The sequence below is a fragment of the Budorcas taxicolor genome, chromosome 5 (genome assembly GCF_023091745.1).
Source record: "Budorcas taxicolor isolate Tak-1 chromosome 5, Takin1.1, whole genome shotgun sequence".
Lineage (NCBI taxonomy): Eukaryota > Metazoa > Chordata > Mammalia > Artiodactyla > Bovidae > Budorcas > Budorcas taxicolor.
Window position 1 is genome coordinate 46,499,426 of NC_068914.1, and position 22,048 is coordinate 46,521,473.

At 38.2% G+C, this 22,048-nt stretch overlaps 1 protein-coding gene across 1 annotated transcript in view; it reads left to right on the forward strand.

Annotated features, from left to right (window-relative positions):
- Positions 1-18,565, forward strand: part of RAB21 (RAB21, member RAS oncogene family) — a 30,711-nt gene extending 12,146 nt beyond the window's left edge. The window contains exons 2-7 of the mRNA XM_052640274.1: positions 1,306-1,365; positions 2,131-2,238; positions 6,075-6,138; positions 13,526-13,580; positions 14,094-14,182; positions 16,978-18,565. Of these exons, the coding sequence (XP_052496234.1) occupies positions 1,306-1,365; positions 2,131-2,238; positions 6,075-6,138; positions 13,526-13,580; positions 14,094-14,182; positions 16,978-17,120 (519 nt within the window). The 3' untranslated portion in view covers positions 17,121-18,565. The remainder of the gene's footprint in view (positions 1-1,305; positions 1,366-2,130; positions 2,239-6,074; positions 6,139-13,525; positions 13,581-14,093; positions 14,183-16,977) is intronic.
- Positions 18,566-22,048: the final 3,483 nt, after the last annotated feature.

Below are 22,048 nucleotides of genomic sequence, written 5' to 3' on the forward strand. Positions count from 1 at the left end.
GTCTGACTCTTTGCAACCCCATCGACTGCAGCCTATCAAGCTCCTCCGCCCATGGGGTTTTCCAGGCAAGATCCCTGGAGTGGGGGTGCCATCGCCTTCTCCGAGCAATACACAGCCATCCACAAATATACCTGACTGTAGTATACATTAAAAAGAAAAAGTAAAAACCTTGTCTAGAGTCTTGCTGCTGCTGCTGCTAAGTCGCTTCAGTCGTGTTCGACTCTGTGTGACCCCATAGACAGCAGCCCACCAGGCTCCCCCGTCCCTGGGATTCTCCAGGCAAGAATACTGGAGTGGGTTGCCATTTCCTTCTCCAGTGCGTGAAAGTGAAATTACTCAGTCATGTGCAACTCTTAGCGACCCCATGGACGGCAGCCCACCAGGCTCCTCCGTCCATGGGATTTTCCAGGCAAGAGTACTGGAGTGGGGTGCCAGTCTTGAAACAGCTTTTATTGAGACCCACAAGGTTAAGTCCATACCTTTAGATACGGAGTTTCAGGTTTTTTTGATTCAACCTTTTCCTAACTTTAGAGCTTCATCTCTGGCATACACCAGACCAACTTGGAGTTTCCTGTGGCGTGGGGAGTTAACATATTTCAGGCTTCAGTGGTTTCACTTGTCTGTCACGAAAAACCCTTACTACTCATAAAGAGGAGCTCATTACTTTCTTTCTGAAGCCTTCTGTGACTTATCCAGGCAAGCTTTACACTCCTTTCTCAGCATTTTCTTTATAGTGTACTTCGCAAGACCCTCCATTTTAACCATTATCTTTACATTTTAATATTTGCAGTGGAACTATAAGCTCTTTGAAAGCTGGAACTGTTCTCTTTCATTTCTGTGATAGTACCTGGTACAGTTATTAGCTTTAGTTTGAATAATTGAATTGCAAAATAATGGCAGGAAACTTTCCAGTAGTAATGGTATTCATACAGCTAAGTAAACACCAGTAAATATTTCTTTTATCTCATTTTAGAAGTCTTAGACTCTTTCTATAATGAGTAGGTTAGGTGGCATCAAATTAAATGCTAAGAAAATGTTTTAATGAGGGGAAAAAAACTAAGAAAACATTTAATTACCAGCTTTTGGGTACTTTTTATTACTTGTGTTCATAAAACAAAATATCTTTTTCTTAGAATAAAAATAATGTTCTGTTTTCAGTGGAAACAGTGTTTAGTTATTAATAAAAACTCAATGATTACTTTTTCTCCCAGATAACTTGTTTCATATGATGTGATTCATTCATCTATATTTTTTAGGATAAGTTTTATGTGAGACATCATTTAATGTTTATCTCTGTTTTCTTAGGCATCATTCTTAACAAAGAAGTTAAATATTGGTGGGAAGAGAGTAAATCTTGCTATATGGGTAAGTTAACGTTTTCAGCTGTATGAGTGAAGGCCTTTACCTATTCTTCATACTCTAATAACTAATTGGCTTAAGAAATAGGAATTTGAATTTCTGGATTTTTATTTTTTTAGTTAACTCAGGGTTAGCCAAAATCTTTTTTTTTTAATTAAACATCTTTTCCCCCTAAAATCTGGCTAAGAATTTTATCTTGAATACACTTGTTATACATGAATAGTGCTGTCATAACTTTTCAACTGGAGAAGGGTGAACTCAAGGGATTCCATTTCAGAAAAAGAGGTGGACAGGCTGTCTGGCCTTTATCCCCTCGTCTCTATGTCCTAATCTTCCAAGGGAGTGGCTGGTGGAGACTAGGGCAAGGATAATGCCGTAAGGCATCACTGCCAGGTGGTCCTGGTGCACGTTCTTTCTCCTTGTCTCCTCTCTCTGTGGAGAACTTAAATTCAGGGCCAAGCCTGTTCTAGGTTATAAAGCCATTGTGGTCATTCCAGCCCTTTGGCAACTGAACTGGCTTTTTAGCGAGGGTGGGAAAGATTGCTGAGGAGGAGGGTTGGGGAGAGGAGAAGTAACCTTTACAAAACAGTAAAACATTAAATATTAATTATAACTTTACTTAAAAATTTTTATAGCTTGTTTCTTTTAACAGTGTTTTGGGGTTATCTATAACTTTATACCCTAGTTTACAATTAATCAGAAGCTCACTATAGTTTAAATAATAGATATATTTTTTCTTCTGGTCTAATAAACGTTTGTTGCTTTATTTAGGATACAGCAGGTCAAGAGAGATTCCACGCATTGGGTCCAATTTACTACAGAGATTCAAATGGAGCTATTTTAGTTTATGATATAACAGATGAAGATTCTTTCCAGAAGGTATCTTGCTTACTTATGGGTGAATGACTTAATAGAACAATAGTGATTGGTCAGGTCTGCATTAACATGTCTGTGATTAGCCTTGGCTTTAAAAGTGTACTGCTGCTACTGCTAAGTCACTTCAGTCGTGTCTGACTCTGTGCGACACCATAGACGGCAGCCCACCAGGCTCCCCCGTCCCTGGGATTCTGCAGGCAAGAACACTGGAGTGGGTTGCCATTTCCTTCTCCAATGCATGAAAGTGAAAAGTGAAAGTCAAGTCGCTCAGTCGTCTCTGACTCTTAGCGACCTCATGAACTGCAGCCTACCAGGCTCCTTCGTCCATGGGATTTTCTAGTTTGTGCATAAATGATGACCAGTCACATTTTTTAATGGCATATTTAATTCATAGTAACAATATGGATATCATCTATTAATAGTTTATTATATGGCTTTCTCAGATATTAGGAAAGGGAAATAATCTGAAGTAAAGCTTCAGAAAAATATAGATGCCTTTTTTTTCTCCTTATTAAAGAAAAATCACGAACTTTTTTTTCTGTACACACTGGGCACCTGAAAACTTGGTATGGCTGCACAGGTGGGTTCCATAATTATGGGAGGTAAAAGAGGAACTAAATCAAGTTTAAGCTCTTCTCCTCACTAGGTATCCTGGAGTATTCAGTACAGATTTTATTTTATTTATTTTTTTTTTTTTTAAATTTTTTTAATTTTAAAATCTTTAATTCTTACATGTGTTCCCAAACATGAACCCCCCTCCCACCTCCCTCCCCATAACATCTCTGTGGGTCATCCCCATGCACCAGCCCAAAGCATGCTGTATCCTGCGTCAGACATAGACTGGCGATTCAATTCTTACATGATAGTATACATGATAGAATGCCATTCTCCCAAATCATCCCACCCTCTCCCTCTCCCTCTGAGTCCAATCAGTACAGATTTTAAAAGGAAAATCTACGCAGTGTTTATTTTAAAACACTTCCATTTTTATAAAGTTTTTGGGACCAAAAACGAGTGACCATTAAACTTACCTCTGAATTCTCATCACAGTTAGGATTGTGACAGTTTACTTATTTGATCTTTTGAAAGCCTTTCTGGGAATAAGAAAGGATATGTAACTCAAGGGGGTAATTCCAAGGTGAAGCTTTTCTTGCCTTGAGTTACAGGTTTGTACTTCTTGAAATTACTTGCCCTTTTTGTTTCTTTATTTTTATTTATTTCCTAGCATTTAATGGATGAAGCAGATACACAAGTTAGCCTTTGGATTATTAATACCATGTTGCAAAAGTTAGGCCAAGGAGTAGAAAAATGAAAATAGGTAGCTTTCAGATTTAATGATATTTTACAATGTTTTATCTTTGGGATGCTGTTTGTTATCCCTTCTATCCCTTCTTGCCTTTTTTTGCATGAAAAGAAATGGTTTAAGTATTTTATTGATTAAAAGAAAGTGGAGTCATTTAGGTTGAAAAGTGACCAGTTATCTCTTGCTGCATAACAAAACACCCCAAATTTGATGGCTTAAAACAACAACATATTATTTCCCACGGTTTTGAGGGTTGCCTGAGCTTCCCTGATAGTTGGTAAAGAATCCGCCTGCAATGCAGGAGACCCTGGTTCAATTCCTGGGTCGGGAAAATCCCCTGGAGAAGAGATAGGCTACCCATTCCAGTATTCTTGGCCTTCCCTTGTGGCTCAGTTGGTAAGGAATCTACCTGCAATGCAGGAGACCTGGGTTCGATCCCTGGGTTGGTAAGATCCCCTGGAGAAGGGAAAGGCTACCCACTCCAGTATTCTGGCCTGGAGAATTCCATGGACTGTGTAGTCCATGGGGTCGCAAAGAGTCGGACAGGACTGAGTGATTTTTACTCTTTCTTTTCTGGACAAATCCTTTGCTCCATGTGGTGTCAGTGGAGTCACTCAGACAGCTGCATGAGCTGGGGGTTGGCTGGGTGGGGACCTGGATCCAAGAGGGCCTGGTTTTCCTCTGTGTGCCTTCTCACTCCATTTGGTGTCTTGTTCTCCAGTACTCTGTCCACATGCTCTCATTATTCTGTATTCCAGCCAAACCTTACATGACAACCAGATCCCAAGAGAGAGCTGCCAGACCTTCCTAAGTCTTTAGTCTGGAATTGGCATGGCATTAGTGCTGCCACCTTCTCTTGGTCAAAGCAAGAGACTAGGCTAGAACAGAGTCAGAGAGAGGAGAAACAGACTCTTGGCAGAGAATTTCTGACCCTCTTTAACTCATCACAGAGTGTATGGGTTAAGCAATAGAATACCTGTGGAGGGGAATCTGACCGCAGATGAATAACAATTAAAAAGAATATTGGTTAGATTTAGGGATTCCCTTGCAGTCCAGTGGTTATCCATGGGTGATAGCGATCTCTAGAGGCATCCTTGGTTGTCGCACCTGGCCGTGGCACTGGGTCTAGTCGGTGGGAGGCCAGGGGTGCCACCAAACAGCATTTACTGCACAGGACAGCCCCTCCCGGCAGAGGGCTGTCGAGGCCCAAATACCAGAGGTGCCGAGAGTGAAGAAACCTACCACACACCAAAGGATAAAACTTATTTTGCTCTTTTTCTACTCCTGTATGTTTTGTTTTTCCTCTAAATGTTTGTCACAGAAGCTCCCGTGCCCTCTCTTTTGGAACCAGCTGGGGTATAAAAGACGTAATTAAGCTCGTGTATGTGTGTGTTTTTTAGTTTTTTTTTTTTTTTGGTCGCATCTTGTGGCTTGTGGGATCTTAGTTTCCTGACCAGGGATTGAACCCTGGCCCTGAGAATAAAGCACTGAATTCTAGCCACTGGACCACTAGGGAATTCCCAAGCCCATATTTTCTTCAATCCAATGTGATTCTATACAAGCATCTATTATTAGACGCTGGAGTTGACATGCTTTTGCTCTGGTGAACAGCTTTGCTAAGATTTGTGGATGATTTATGAAAGATTGTAATTAGAGGTGCTTCTCTTTATACTTATATGTAGATGGAGAGAGAAATCTTTCTATTGGGTGTGTGTGTGTGTGTGTGTGTGTGAGTGTGAGTGTGTGTGTGATTTGCAATATAAATGCTCCTGTATAGTCAATCTAATCACACTAGGACCACATTGGGGGTGTGTGTGTGTGTGTGAGTGAGTGAGTGTGAGTGTGTGAGTGATTTGCAATATAAATGATCCTGTATAGTCAATCTAATCACACTAGGACCACAGCCTTGTCTAACTCAATGAAACTAAGCCATGCCCACAGGGCAACCCAAGACGGGCGGGTCATGGTGGAGAGGTCTGACAGAATATGGTCCACTGGAGAAGGGAATGGCAAACCACTTCCGTATTGTTGCCTTGAGAACCCCATGAACGGTATGAAAAGGCAAAATGATACGATACTGAAAGAGGAACTCCCCAGGTCACTAGGAGCCCAGTAGGCTACTGGAGGTCAGTGGAGAAATAAATCCAGAAAGAATGAAGGGATGGAGCCAAAGCAAAAACAATACCCAGCTGTGGACTCATTGGAAAAGACTCTGATGCTGGGAGGGATTGGGGGCAGGAGAAGAAGGGGACGACCAAGGATGAGAAGGCTGGATGGCATCGCTGACTCGATGGACGCAAGTCTGAGTGAACTCCGGGAGTTGGTGATGGACAGGGAGGCCTGGCATGCTGATTCATGGGGTCGCAAAGAGTCGACACGACTGAGCGACTGAACTGATAGTGAATCATTCCTAATAACTAAATATGTGGACCATTAGACAGAATTTTGAGGTACTTTCACAACATTGCATTTTGGGGTATTGTAATTGTAGTCATTGTAACAGGATTTGTTTTAATATTTATGCTTGTATACACAGGTTAAAAACTGGGTGAAAGAATTACGGAAAATGTTGGGAAATGAGATCTGTTTATGTATAGTAGGTAAGTGTCATTAATTTTTTAAAATGCCCTTTGTTTCTTTAATACTTTATTAAAAATAGTACATGAATAATTTTCATTTTAAAGTTACATGAGAAAAGAATGGTATTTTAGTATTTAATATTTTAGAGTAATTTAGAATTTGGAAGGGATCTTTCAGGAGATTCAAACATCTGTAATTCAAGGAATGCCCTTGGGGAGCAGCTGGGAAACCCTGAACATGTAGGGCTTTTGAGTCTCCCAGCCTTCCTTCAACTTGACCTTTAGTTTTTCATCATGAGATTATTTTAGAAAATAAAAGAGTTTGCCAACTACAGTGTAATTAAAATTGGTGACTTAAGCTGTGTTTTTGTCATATTGTTGTTGTTCAGTCGCTAAGCAACTTTACAACCCCATGGACTGCAGCATGCCAGTCTCTTCTGTTCTCCACTGTCTCCCAGAGTTTGCTCAAATTCATGTCCATTAAATGGGTGATGCTATCTAATCGTCTCATTCTCTGCCACTCCTTTCTTCTTTTGCCTTCAGTCTTTCCCAGCATCAGGGGCTTTGCCAGCGAGTCGGCTTTTTACTCAGTTGGCTAAAGTATTAGAGTGTCAGCTTCAGCATCAGTCCTTCCAATGAATATTCAGGGTTGATTTATTTTAGGATTGACTAGTTTGATCTTGCTATCCAAGGGACTCTCAAAAGTCTTGAAGAGCACAAGTCAAAAGCATCAATTGTTCAGCAGTCTGCCTTCCATACCTGACTACTAGAAAAACCATAGCTTTGACTACATAGATCTTTGTCAGCAAATTGATGTCACTAGTTTTTAATACACTGTCTAGGTTTGTCATTGCTTACCTTCCAAGGAACAAGTGTCTTTTTATTTTGTGGTGGCAGTCACTATCCACAGTGATTTTGGAGCCCAGCAAAAGAAAATCTGTCAGTGTTTTCTACTTTTCCCCCATCTATTTGCCATGAAGTGATGGGGCCAGATGCTATGATTTTAGTTTTTTGAATGTTGAGTTTTAAACCAACTTTTTCACTCTTTTTCACCCTAATCAAGAGGTTCTTTAGTTCCTCTTCACTTTTTGCTATTAGAGGGGTATCATCTGCGTATCTGAGGTTGTTGATATTTCCTCCCAGCAATCTTGATTCCAGCTTGTGCTTCATTCAGCCTGGCATTTTGCATGATTTACTCTGCGTATAAGTTAAAAGCAGGGTGACAGAATACAGCCTTGTCGTACTCCTTTTCCAATTTGGAACCAGTCTATTGTTCCATGTCCGGCTCTGTTGCTTCTTGAACTGCAGACAGGTTTCTCAGGAGACGGGTAAGGTGGTCTGCTAGTCCCATCTCTAAGAATTTTCCACAGTTTCTTGCGATCCACCCAGTCAGATCACCCATTGACTGTAGCATAGTCAATGAAGCAGAAGTAGATGTTTTTCTGGAACTTCCTTGCTTTCTCCATCATTCAACAAATGTTGGCAGTTTGTTCTGGCTTCCTCTGCCTCTTCGAAACCCACCTTGCACACCTGGAAATTAGCGGTTCACGTACGGTTGAAGCCTGTCTTGAAGGATTTTGAGCATTACCTTACTAGCATGCGAAATGAGTGCAATTGTGCAGTAGTTTGAACATTCTTTGACATTGCCTTTCTTTGGGATTGGAATGAAAACTGACCTTTTCCAGTCCTGTGGCCACTGCTGGATTTTCCAAATTTACAGACATACTGAGTGCAGCAGTTTAACAGCATCATCTATTAGGGTTTTAAATAGCTAAGCTGGAATTCCGTCACCTCCACTAGCTTTGCTCATAGTCATGCTTCTGAAAGCCCACTTGACTTAACACTCCAGGATGTCCAGTTCTAGTTATCGGGGTCATTAAGACCTTTTTTGTACAGTTTTTGTGTGTATTCTTGCCACCTCTTCTTAGTCTCTTTTGCTTCTGTTAGGTCTTTACCATTTATGTCCTTTATCGTGCCCATTCTTTTATGAGATGTTTCCTTGATAGCTCCAGTTTTCTTGAAGCGATCTCTAGTCTTTCCTATTCTATTGTTTTCCTCTATTTCTTTGCCTTGTTCATTTAAGAAGGCCTTCTTATCTCTCTTTGCTATTCTGTGGAACTCTGCATTCATTTGGGTTTATCTTTCCCTTTCTTCCTTGCCTTTTGCTTCTTTTCTTTCCTTGGCTATTTGTAAATCCTCCTCAGACAACCGCTTTGCCTTCTTGCATTTCTTTTTCTTTGGGATGATTTTGGTGACTGGTTCTTGTACAGTGTTACAAACCTACATCCATAGTTCTTCAGACATTCTGTCTACCAGATCTAATCCCTTGAATCTATTCTTGTTACATTTAACTATACATATTTTTGAGTTAAGGACTCCAAAGGTAACTTTTGACTCCAAAGATGAAAGTAGACCATGATTCACTAGAGTGGAGGAATATTCTTAATGGGTAAAGTAAAAGAACTCTAGAACTCTCTCTGTGGACTTCTGGCATTTCTTTTTGGTTCCTTTTTTCTTTAGATTATTATCTCTAAGATTGCATATGCTTTTTAGCAGTCATGTCCACTTAATTTGTCTTTTACATAGATTATAACAAAAATTAGAATTCCGTTTTTATAAGTATTGCTCTTCTGTTAGGCTTTCCCTGTCTTCCTGCATAACTGTTATATAAACCTAAGTGTAAGAATTTCAACTTGCCATGTTTCTGAATGTTTATGTTTGACATATTTGTAATCTACTAGCTTTTTCCATGTGTAAATTAGATAACCTTCTTGGTCCTTATCTAAACCACTGATAATATGTAAATCAGGAATAGAGAACTCCATACTTTGCTAGTAGAACTTTTCCCTCTAGTTTTAGTTAATCCATTGATCAGCACTCTTGGCTGTGGTTGCTCTATTTAATAGAATATGTTGTTAATAGTTTGTTCTCAACATTTGTATGTTTGTTAAACATACATTTTTTAATAACTACTTACCACTTATTGAGTGCCAGGTACTGTTCTAAGAACTACATCCTTATTATTTCATTTAAGCCTCCTGACAACACTGCAAGAAGGTATTGTTGCCATTGCCATTTTACACATGAGAAAATGGACCTAGAGAGCGTGACACTTCCCAGACTACATAGTACTTAGAGATAGGCCTGGGATTTTAATTCAGGCCCATATCCTTAACCAGGAGTATGTATTACTTGCTGCCATGTACCATGCTTTGAGAGTAATACAGTGAATAAGTTAAAAAATAGATACGGTCCTTGTAGTCCCAGAGCTTATCATGTAGGGTGAGAGAGGAAAAACAAGCTCTTATTGTATATTATGGTAAAAGCTGTGAAGAGGTAAGGAGAGGGTGCTGGGATAATGCAAAAGGAAACCTAACTAAATTGGGGGGTGGGGTGGGTAAAGGATTTCCTAAGCCAGTCAGGATTGTGATAAGACATATTAATTATCATGGGCTTTAAGTCTCTCATAACTATTGATTTTTCACTTGATCATTCGCTGATGGATATGGCTGATTTTAATAACTACTCTCCATCGCATGTGTACTATTTACTAGGCCTTTTACATTATATCTTATTTTCACATTAACCTTGGAAAGTTTATTAGCTACATTTGTACAAAGTGAAACTAAGAGGGGTGAAGTAATATGCCCCAAATCACATAGTTTTGAAATGAGCCAGAAGTTAAAGCAAAGTTTATCAGATTTAAGTTTCCACTACGCCACGTTCCATCCAGTTTAAGCAAAATAAAATTCTCTTTATTGCTATTAGCTATCTCCTCTTAGTAATGGGTCTATCCCTTCCATGTTCTTTATTAAAATAGGTATTTTAAAAGAAGAAAAAGTTTTTAGTGTTCTTAGCAGGATAGCCTTTTCCTCTCCAGTGGCTTCAGCCCTCAGAAAGTATATAGTGCTTTCAAGTAGGTGCTTATTTTGGTGGTTATTCTTGTTTTCAGGTGTTTTAAGCCTATTGGAAAGTTCCCAATGTGGCCACAGAATAGTATTGAAACAGAAGTGAAGTGAAGTCGCTTAGTCGTGTCTGACTCTTTGCTACCCCGCGGACTGTAGCCTGTCAGGTTCCTCCATCCATGGGATTCTCCAGGCAAGAATACTGGAGTGGGTTGCCATTTCCTTCTCTAGGGGATCTTCCTGACCCGGGGATCGAACCTGGGTCTCCAGCACTGCAAACAGACTGTTTATCATCTGAGCTACCAGGGAAATAAGCCTCAAAACTGCCAACTTTAGCTCTCTTGCCTTCAAAAGAACGTAGGAGCTACAAAGGTCTTGAACTTATCAGTCACTGACAGGCAGTCTTGTGACTTAGCCTGTGCTGTTAATCCATCATGAGCACTTAACTGTTCAGAGAAACAGTAGTTATTTAGTAGAAGGATTTTTTTTAAAAAATATTAATTGTGTTATTAAAATAGTTAGCAATTATAATAGTAACCGATTTTAGGGAATTCCCTGGTGGCCCAGTGTTTAGGACTTGGCGCTTTGCCTGCTGTGGCCCAGGTTCAGTCTCTGGCTGGGTAACCAAGATACTTCAAGCCACGGTGGCGAGGCAGAAATTTTAAAAAGAAAATAACCGGCTTTATTAAAGTTGGTTAAGTCTAAATGTTATTAAATAATAAAGCAGTGTCTCAGTTTTCCCCGAATATTCATTTGAGGCAATAAGGTGATTGTCTACTTTCCCTAGCCTCATTTTTAAAAAGTAGATGTTAGTAATTCTGGCAGATTTTGAAAAAAAAAAAGAGACATTTAAGCTCTATCAAACCAACTCAGAGGGTTTTCATTAATTTCAACAAAAGTTTCCTTTTTCTATAGGAGACTGTTTACCTTTTTCAATTCAGTTCGGTTCAGTTCAGTCGCTCAGTTGTGTCCGACTCTTTGCGACCCCATGAATTGCAGCACACCAGGCCTCCCTGTCCATCACCAACTCCCGGAGTTCACTCAAACTCACATCCATCTAAGTCAGTGATGCCATCCAGCCATCTCATCCTCTGTCGTCTCCTTCTCCTCCTGCCCCCAATCCCTCCCAGCATCAGAGTCTTTTCCAATGTGTCAACTCCTCGCATGAGGTGGCCAAAGTACTGGAATTTCAGCTTTAGCATCATTCCTTCCAAAGAACACCCAGGACTGATCTCCTTTAGAATGGACTGGTTGGATCTCCTTGTAGTCAATGGGACTCTCAAGAGTCTTCTCCAATACCACAGTTCAAAAGCATCAGTTCACCAGCGCTCAGCTTTCTTCACAGTCCAACTCTCACATCCATACATGACCACAGGAAAAACCATAACCTTGACTAGACGGACCTTTGTTGGCCAAGTAATGTCTCTGCTTTTTAATATGCTATCTAGTTTGGTCATAACTTTCCTTCTGAGGAGTAAGCATCTTTTAATTTCATGGCTGCAATCACCATCTGCAGTGATTTTGGAGCCCCCCAAAATAAAGTCTGACACTGTTTTCACTGTTTCCCCATCTATTTCCCATGAAGTGATGGGACCAGATGCCATGATCTTCGTTTTTTGAATGTTGAGCTTTAAGCCAACTTTACCTTTTTTCTGTGGCAGAATCTTGTTCCTGTTTGTTAGAACCATCTGCCACTAGGTGGTGCCTTTTGCATTCTTCATGGCATAGAACAACTTACTCTGCTGGTGACTGTTGGATATATTGGCTGTAATATTTAGCAGCTTAAAAATTTTATTGACAGAATAATGTGGGAGATCAGAACTAATATGTGTTTTCTTGCTGGGATAGACTGATAACTGTTCAAAGAAGGAAGAGTTCAGTACTGAATTTGTTAGGACCTTTTGAGCTTTAGCATATGTGCTTCCCTCTCAGCCTTAGGCTACCATGTCAGATGTTGCTTGAGGCTGCACATAATTAGGGGCTCAGATTATTTGAGGTCTTCTATATACAAAAACTCTGGGCCTGTACCTCTCAGTTCTAAGCATTGCATCTTTCATTGGGAGCTTAGTTCAATGCTTTATCTGAAATTGTCTTCTAAAAGTTCTTCTCTAAAGTTCCAAGAAAAAAATGACCTTATTTACAGGATTTCCCTTTTTACCTCTGCTGCTAAGTCACTTCAGTCATGTCCGACTCTGTGTGACCCCACAGAGGGCAGCCCACCGGGCTCCCCCGTCCCTGGGATTCTCCCAGCGAGAACACTGGAATGGGTTGCTATTTCCTTCTGCAGTGAATGAAAGTGAAAGTGAAGTCGCTCAGTCGTGTCCGACCCTCAGTGACCCCATGGACTGCAGCCTTCCAGGCTCCTCTGTCCATGGGATTTTCCAGGCCAGGAGTACTGGAGTGGGATGCCATTGCCTTCTCCGATTTTTTTTACCTGTATAGGTCATAATAGAAATGAAAATATTTCTTTAACGTGTCCTTTCTTAGTGTATTTCTCCCTTTCCTGTCTGTTATTTCCCTTGCCTTTAGCACTCAGTCCAGCCTTCTTACCTTCATCTCTAGCCTGTATATAATAAGGAATCTGCATTTTGAAGTTTCTTCACTTTTATTCTGGTTGCTTTGTAGCATAGTTAGAGTTTGGTTCCATTGCTTAAGGAAAGCCAAACTTATTTTCAGTAATTTAAAATCTGCATGGTGTTCATATACTAAGTTCTCTGATGGTTTTAAAACAAACAGTACAGTTTGTTCCCTTGCACTGATGAAGTACTTCAAAAGCCATACATTTTAATGCTTTCTTTAATCAGTTCATATCATCCAGAAAACCAAAGTATTCTTAGGATCCAAAAGGCTAGCCTAATATATTTTCATGAGCAATAAGGTGACCTTATTTAATTACTGAGCATCTCTGAGTTGATTGGGGACCACTTAGACTTGGGGCTTCCCTGCTGGCTCAGAGGTTAAAGCGTCTGCCTGCAATGCAGGAGATCTGGGTTCGATCCCTGGGTTGGGAAGATCCCTTGGAGAAGGAAATGGCAACTGACTCCAGTATTCTTGCCTGGAGAATCCCATGGACGGAGGAGCCTGGTAGGCTACAGTCCACGGGGTTGCAAAAAGTCATACACGACTGAGCGACTTTACTTAGACTTGGATAAAAATCATAGATTTTTTTCTTAGAGTTCCCTAGTAAATCTTAATCCCATTTATACTCTAAATCAAAAAGAATGCTCATCTCCTTGGGCGAGGTCTTTTCTCTCCGAGGCCGCAGCTTCAGGAGGGATATGCATTGAGCCATCTGAGGGAGGTTGAGGCATTCACCTTGACAGTCAAGATCAACCCTCATGTCACAGGAGTTCACTTGATAGTTTCAAGACACTGAGAAGTCTGGTGGGGATTTGCATTATTTTTCTATGGGATCAAAATAGAATTTGTATGTTTAGAATTAGCTTAATTTCATTATAAAAATGAATCAGTGTTAAACACTGGCATTTACTTTTTCCAATTAGGTAATAAAGTAGACTTGGAGAAGGAGAGACATGTTTCCATTCAAGAAGCAGAATCGTAAGTGTTTTCTTTCTCTTCCTTCCATCAGTCACTCTCTGTAAGAAGTCTTCATCCTTGCACTGTGTTCTTTACCATTTAGTTATTACTCAAATCTTTTAATATAGATTGAGCTATTGGATTCAATGAAGTGTGTTTACATTGGCAGTTTCTAGACTTTTCATGACATTTGAAGATATTTCACTTTCAATTCTTTTTCTGGTTTCAGTAAAAAGTATAAAAGTGATGCAAAAGGAAACTTCCATGGCCAAATAGCGAGTCACAAAAACTAAAATATTTGGGTTGCAAATTAATTTATAAAAATTTCAAGTCTTGCAATATATTCTTATTTAAAAGTTGGTTCAGTATATAGAGATATTAACCAGTATATAATTTTAATTTCACTAAACCTGAGTTAATTGGTAATAAGTCACCAAAAGTGCTACTGTAAAAAAAAAAAGTTCAAATAGCAGTTGTGTCAAAAACTTGAAACATTTTTTTACAGCAATTACTGATGTTACTTTTCTTTTTAAGTTATGCAGAATCTGTGGGAGCAAAACATTACCACACTTCAGCCAAACAGAACAAAGGAATTGAGGAACTCTTTCTTGACCTTTGTAAAAGTAGGTGTATGGATGTGTTGTGTTTGCTAAACATATTAAAATAAATGCAATACCATTAAAAATAAAAATGGAAGGGGAATATACAGAATAAAAGATTTAAGAGATGTAACAACATGTTGCAGTGGATAGACCTTATTTGTATCCTAATTTGACAAACTAGTGAAAAAGAACATTTATGAAACGATTGGGACTATATGAACACTCACTGGACATTGATGATCTTAAGAAATATTGTGAATTTGGTTAGGCATAATTATGGTGTTGTGATTATGCCTGAAAATAATTTTTATTTTTTTTAAAGTTTTTATCTTTAGAAATCATAATTTATGAATGAAATTTATATGTCTGGCACATAAATTTGATTTAAAAATAATGGTAGTGATGATTGCCAAGTATGGATGAAAGTGTGTGATGGACATATAGATTTTCATTATGTTTTTCTTTTATGTATGTTTGTGCTTTTTCATATTAAAAAAAAGGGAGAGAAAGGAAAATGTTTATCATATACAACCTGAAAGTCATTTCTCATATCACCAATAGAACACATACTATACTTAGGAAAACCCTACTGTGTAGAATAATGGATTGAGATGATTTTGTCAAATTACATTCCTTGAAATCACAGACTCTTTTGAGAACATGATGAAATGATGGTTTTCTCTCTAGAAAAATGTACATATACACAAACTTTGGAGTAAATACTAGTTTTATGTAAACCTGAAGATCATTCGTAGTTCACCTGGGAGAGTAATTCTCTAAATGTAGTCTCCTAATTAGCAGCATTAGCATCATTTGAGAAAGTATTAGAAGTGCAAATTCTTGGGCTTTACCCCAAACCTACTGAATCGAAATTCTAGGAGGTGGTTCTCCAAACGTGTGTTTTAATCATTCCTCCTTACGATTCTGATTTATACTAAAATATGAGAACCACTGCTGTACATATCAGTCACTAGGAGATCTTGTTAAAATTGTAATTTGATAAAGCTGGTCTCATGTAGGCCTGAACTTCTGTTTTCTAACAGACAGCCAAGGATTAATGACACTTGTCCGCAGACCATACTTTGAGTACTGAGGTTCTAGATCAGTGGCTTGTAAATGTTGTATATGACATCTTTATATAAAAAGATTGAATATTCTCCATATGTTATTTTAAAATTATAGAACATATACAAATGCTTATGTATTTTGTATATTGTAAAACATATTAAAAAAACAGAAATTTTGAAAGGTTGGGGGAAACTGTTTTCTAATTTCATCTCAATGAATTGTCCCATATACCTCAATTTGGAAACCATTGTTCAAGATTGGTCTCTGGACCCAAGTTTAGAACCCTTATTCTGTTCTAAGGACTCTCTTTTCTTTGCTCATCATTTCAGATATGTATTTTGCAACTATTTACTCCTAGTCTGTGTCTTGTATTCTCATTTTTCTTAACTGTTTCTCAAAGAGCAAAAGATCTAAATTTTAATGAGGTCTGATTTGTCAGTTTTTCTTTATGAGTCATTTTTTGTGTGTCTTACATGAGAAATATTTGCTAACTCAAAGTCATAAAGATTTTCTTCTACAGAGATTCCCTCCTGTTTTTTCCTTTTTTTAAATTAGTTAATTTATTTTTGGCCACGCTGGCTCTTCACTGGGTGTGGGCTTTTCTTCAGCTGCGGAGAGCAGAGGCCACTCTCTAGTTGGGCTCTGCGGGCTTCCCACGGCAGTGGCTCCCCGCGTTGTGGAGCACCGGCTCAGGGGCCTGCAGGCTTCAGTAGCTGTGGCTCCCAGGCTTTATGGAGCTCAGGCTCGGTAGTTGTGCTGCATGGCCTCAGTTGCTCTGAGTCGTGCGGGATCCTCCTGGATCAAGGATTGATCTCCTGCGTTGGGATCTACTTCTTTACCAGTGAGCCACCAGGGAAGCCCCTCCTGCTGTGTTTTCTTCTAGACATTTTGTTTTACATTTAGATCTGAAATTAATTTCTTACTAATGTTCACATATGGTGGGAGATACAGATTGAACTTTCGTTTTTTTACATGTAAATGTCCAGTTCTAGTACTATTTCTTGAAAAGATGATTGTTTTCATTCAGTAAACTTGGCACATGTGTTAAAAATCAAGTGACCATATGTATGGGAGTCTGTTTCTGGACCTGTTTTGTTGACTCTGTATTTCTTTTTTCACCAGTATCTCATTGTCATCATTAGAGCAACTTTCTATTGTATCTTTAAACCAGATAGTGTGAGTCCTCCAGCTTTCTTCTTCCTCCTTCATCCTAAACTCTGGTTCTTTCAAATGTTATTTGCTTAAAAGTTTTACATTAATTGAAGAATAATCTTGTACCCTAAATATTGCTTGTACTTGGAACAATTTGACCTTCTTTGACATATTTTGAAGGCGGGGAGAGGGGACGACAGAGGATGAGATGGTTGGATGGCATCACCAACTCAGTGGAAGTGAGTTTGAATAAACTCAGGGAGTTGGTGATGGACAGGGAGGCCTGGTGTGCTGCAGTCCATAGGGTTGCAAAGAGTCAGACATGACTAGGTGACTGAACTGAACTGAGCTGACATATTTCTAAGTATACTTGGAAAATCTTAAGGATGGCCCTTGTATACAGTCATTTGTTCGGATCAAAAACCTGTTTTCTCTGGTGATGTCACTGTGGCTGTGATGCAGCTGGACAAATACCCTTGCTATTACTTAGTTTCCTTGTTGGTTGAAAGTCCACTATCATGATAGTAAACGGAAATTAGAGAAACAGAAGACTCCGGTTGTGGTCCTAAATGATGTCTGCTTTCTCCCTCTCTTAGGAATGATAGAAACTGCACAAATGGATGAGAGGGCAAAAGGCAATGGCTCCAGTCAGCCGGGAGCTGCAAGGCGAGGTGTACAGATCATTGATGATGAACCTCAAGCCCAGAGCGTTGGTGGAGGGTGCTGTTCTTCTGGATAACTGTTCACCCCTAAGAAAGTAAAAAAAAAACAAACTGTGGATCATTGCCCTCAACATGAAGACTGCCATATTCCAAGTCACATTATTTTACCGATGGAGTTACAGAATTAACAGTATTTTAAATTACGTTTATAACTGCAGAGACCTTAAGTGCTAAACCTAGTGGAGTTTGTGACCAGAGAATTGGCATTTTCTACAAATGTTAACAAAGCAATTACCAATGGCCTTTTTACATATTTTTTTCTTTAATGAGAAATAATATGCATGTAGAAAAGACCTACTTAAAGGCTTCATTTATATTCTTTTAAATCAAATCTTTATTTAATAACTTATATATGTTGTTGGAATGGTATACATTTTTGCAGTCCTTTGTATTTTGTGGTAGTTTGAATTGTATCCCTTCTAAATGGCAAAATGTCTTTTGTTTTCTTCTTCTTTTTTTTAATTAGCAGATACCTGAAGTACTATTTTTGCAGGGTTTGCACAGGCCCCTAACTATCTACTACACTTTGATATAATCTGTATACATCCTGTATGCTGAGCTGGTAAAATACAATGTAAATTACATATTAAATATTTTATCTGCTTTTACAAGTGCAAGGTGCAAAAATATATACAATAGTCTCATTGATGACTGTAAAGTGAATTAACATTTGGTGATAATGCCTAAGCTTTTTGACTCTGATATAAAGATCATAGCTCCCCTTCACTTCTGTCTTAACTTGAAAGTGACGTGTTTAAATTTTCTCATATACTTTACTTGAATTATTGCTGTTGTCATGTTTTTTGCCTCTAAATCCATGTGATGATTGATTGAGCAACAGCATTTGCCTTTGGGTTTTGGGTTGTTTTGTTCTTTTGTGGGGTTTGTTTTTTGGGAGGCAGGGATAAAAGAAATGACTTTTGCCGTTTTTGCTTTAGAGTGGTTACCTTAGAAGTATTTGGGTGGAGCATGCTGAGTTTCACTTCTGCAAAGCTTTAGTTTTCTCTTACGCTTTATATGAAATGGATTCACTGGTATGAGAAGAGAGGAAGAAGTCCCAGATAGGAGCCACTCACCAAGACTCTTTTATACAGCAGCATGTTAGTGGTAGTTTCTGCTCCGGAGGCAGCAGTTCTAGATCTTTCCTAAGCAAATTGTATTTGTTCATTGCTTGCCAGAGATGAACACGGAAAGTTTTGTTTCATTTTGTAAGCACTATCCTTCTGAGTTTCTTTGAAGGGAAACGTTTCATGTAACGTAGTTATAGCAAACACTGGAAAGATTTATAAAATTATATTCTTGTATACTTTGTAAATGAGTCTCACTAGGTTTTTTTTTTTCCTTAAGCATAAGACTAAACTGAAATTTGTTAATTTTAATAGAATCAGGCACAGGAAGAACACAAATTATGTAAATTAACAAAAATTGTTCTTGTTCTAATATATATATTTTTCCATCTCTGTCATGCTTGGAAAACTAGTAAATGATATGTCTAAGATAAAATGGAATGGTCCCTGGATTTACTTCTTATAAGAAGCAGTAGTATACAATAAAGTTGTTAGCTTGAACAGTTAAGAGAATATAAAGAAGTTATAGTTACAAAGAAAATAACTTTCCCAAATGGGTTAAAGTTGAATGAATTACCATCTTGATGTTATGACATTGCAATTTTAACTTAGTATTAAGTATTCTATAAGTCTGCATTTTTACCCTCTTTAATTACTGTCTCTGTCGAACTCAACACACTGCTGCTCTGTTGTGTGTTCAGGGAGGGTGGGGTGGAAAGAGTTTCCTGGAAGATAAGCTAAAGTCGTCTTCTTTTATGGGGTGATCGTACGCTGTGCAGTTTCTTGGTTTCCTGGAGGGAGGCAGTGGGGATTCTGAGTACAGATACTGGAACAAATAGTTTTTGCCTTCCTGTCTTTTTTCTATAGAGAAAGCCTTGTTGTAGATGTAGATGGGAAATAAGCTCCTCTCCATTGGAGTGAAGTATGTTTTTAAAACTAATCAGAGATGAAATTAAGGTTTATTTTAAAAAGTAAAATCAGAAGTCATAATGGAGAGCTGAACTCTTTTGATTTCCAGCCCTATAGTAATGATATAAAGTCCAGATAGAAACCTCTTCTCCAGAATTGCCAGATAATTATTGGTGAGGTACAACCACTCTCTCTGTTTCTTTACTCTTCCTTGGTTTCTGTGTCTCTTCCTTGGTTTCTATGTATCTTGCTTAACATCAAGCATTTCATTATTTTTTTCACCTATAATTTAATTCAGTAGCAACAATAGATAATATGGTATACCTGACCTTGCTCCAAAGCTCAAAAGTTTTAGGTAGGAATAGAGTGAAAGGGTAGTGAAAGAGGACAATTCAGTTGCAATGTGTATTCAAAGGAAAGAAAAAAATGATAAACCAAGGCTAAGAAAGTTTTTCCGGTACTTTACCTCCCTAAAACATCTTTTGTGTTCCTGTCCTTATAATTGTGCTACTAGGAAGAAGACACAGATTATCATGTTGTGTATTAAAAGTAGTAGGTAGGTAGAACCAATGTATTTTTCAACTAATAAGTGTATACTCTTGGTATATATAAATTAAAAGTTGGTTTAAGATAGTCATTAAAAAGATACCCAAATATTTAAAGTATATAATCATAGTTTCTGTAATGACAATGGGTATTCTGCTAGTTTTGCATTGTGATTATAGAGCAAGATTATTGTTTTTAAAAATACACATTTCACAATTTGGGGGTAAACAGTAATCTGAAAAGAAGCATCACATTATCATATGAAATATCTGAATTTCTTTGGTTCTGATATCTTCTGAAAATAGCCCAAAGCTATGGCTGTAACGGAGAAGGCAATGGCACCCCACTCCAGTACTCTTGCCTGGAAAATCCCATGGACAGAGGAGCCTGGTAGGCCGCGGTCCATGGGGTCGCTAAGAGTCGGACACGACTGAGCAACTTCACGTTCTTTTTTCACTTTCACACATTGGAGAAGGCAATGGCAACCCACTCCAGTGCTCTTGTCTGAAGAATCCCAGGGACAGCAGAGCCTGGTGGGCTGCGTCTATGAGTTCACAGAGTTGGGTACGACTGAAGCGACTTAGCACCATGGCTGTAATAGCTAAATTAAAATCTTTAAAAAAATATTAGCTTGTATAGTATTAGTAATTACTTTTTATTTGGCTTTAAAATAAAAGCAGAATATTTCATTTTTAGATTTTGAGTGAGAAAAGAAATAGAGAAGGAAGGTAGTAAGAAGTAGAATGAAAATCAGGTAGATAGGAAATTGTACAACCTGACAGTTTTAAAAATCATTTAAAAAATTACAGTACTTTTAACAAATAGTTTCTAAAGCAAATTATGCATTGTGCCAAATATTTAGAACATTAAAAATGAGTTGTTATACTGTTTATTTCTTTTAATCCATAATTTGCAATTTTCTGTATTACAGATGCTACCAGGGGTCTAGATCATTGATCTTATATTAACTTCAGATGATATAACTTACGTTCTAGAAGGGTTTGATCGTGCCTTTGACTTTTGAAATTTACCTTTTGACTTCTGTTTGCCATTATAGTTTTTAAAGTAGACACAGTGTGACAGAGGGAATACTTAATTTGTGACCATTTAAAATGTTCATATCGTCTAGAAAGTGCGGTAGATAGTAATGACCAGCAAGAACCTTACAATAATTTCTAAAGATACAGAAACTAAATAGATCCTTAAGTGTTCTTTTCTGAATTATAAATTGCATTACCTAGATTTTAATAATTAAAAGCTGGGGTTCATTAAACTTGTACATTTACTTGATTTCTTAATAGTCATTGATTCTAGTAAGCTGCTGTTCTATAATTTTTTGTCAGCTAAAACAGTAAGAATATATTTGGTGTTGTGGGCTAAAATTCATGCTACACATATGTCTGACTTTGATAGCTTTTCCCTTTTCAAGAAAACTGTAATTTTCAGCAAACTTTCCTACATGTTAAATATTTTAGTATTAATCACATGTAATGAAAAATATAGAAATACTGTTAAAGGTTTGCAATTTTAAGCAAAAATGCTTTGCTTCTAAACAAATACCACTTTGGCAGATCTTTAGCACTGCTTGGGCTATCTTGGATTTATATATAATCTCTCTTCTAAGGAAGCTGAGTGTGCTTTTTGGGTGTTAATCTTTCTTCTGCAGTAAATAATGAACATGGCATGGTACATGGCACACCCAGAAAGAATCTTATTCTTAAAGCATCTTGTCTTCTCTAAAATAGTGCACGTATTTCCAAGTGCATTGGATTAAAGCCAAAGGATGAGGCCACCTACTTAAATGATCTTCATTGTCACGATATCAGTTCTCTATGAGTTTGGTACTTCCTGGCGACTGAATCATTTCTTCATTATCAAATACTCAATAAAAAGCTTATGTAATTTCCTTAGATTTGATCTTGTGTGGAACAATGAGAGAAAGGTGTGGGGTAGCAGGAGTAAAGGATGATGGTGATGAAAAACAGACAACAGTCCTATTTGGTAAACTATTCCTTCAGTGGTGGGTTTCTCTGGTGGCTCAGTGGTAAAGAATCCGCCTGCCAATGCAGGAGATGCGGATTTGATTTCTGGGTCAGGAAGATCCCCTTGAGAAGGAAATGGCAACCCACTCCAATATTCTTGCTTGGGAAATGCAATGGACAGAGGAGCCTAGCCTGCTGCAGTCCATGAGCTCACAAAGAGTTGGACACGACTTAGTGACTACACAACTCAAGAATCTTGAGTGGTAGCAAGCTCTTTTAAGGAAACCATCGTATGAAGTACTTCCTAGAAGTATAAAAAGTTCCTCGTTTTGTATTTAATTACATATGACTATATTCTAGGAAAAATATTAAAAATACAGATATTGTAGAAGTGCCACTGGGGTACCCTCTCCAAAATGGTAACTGTTGCTCTAGAGTGTA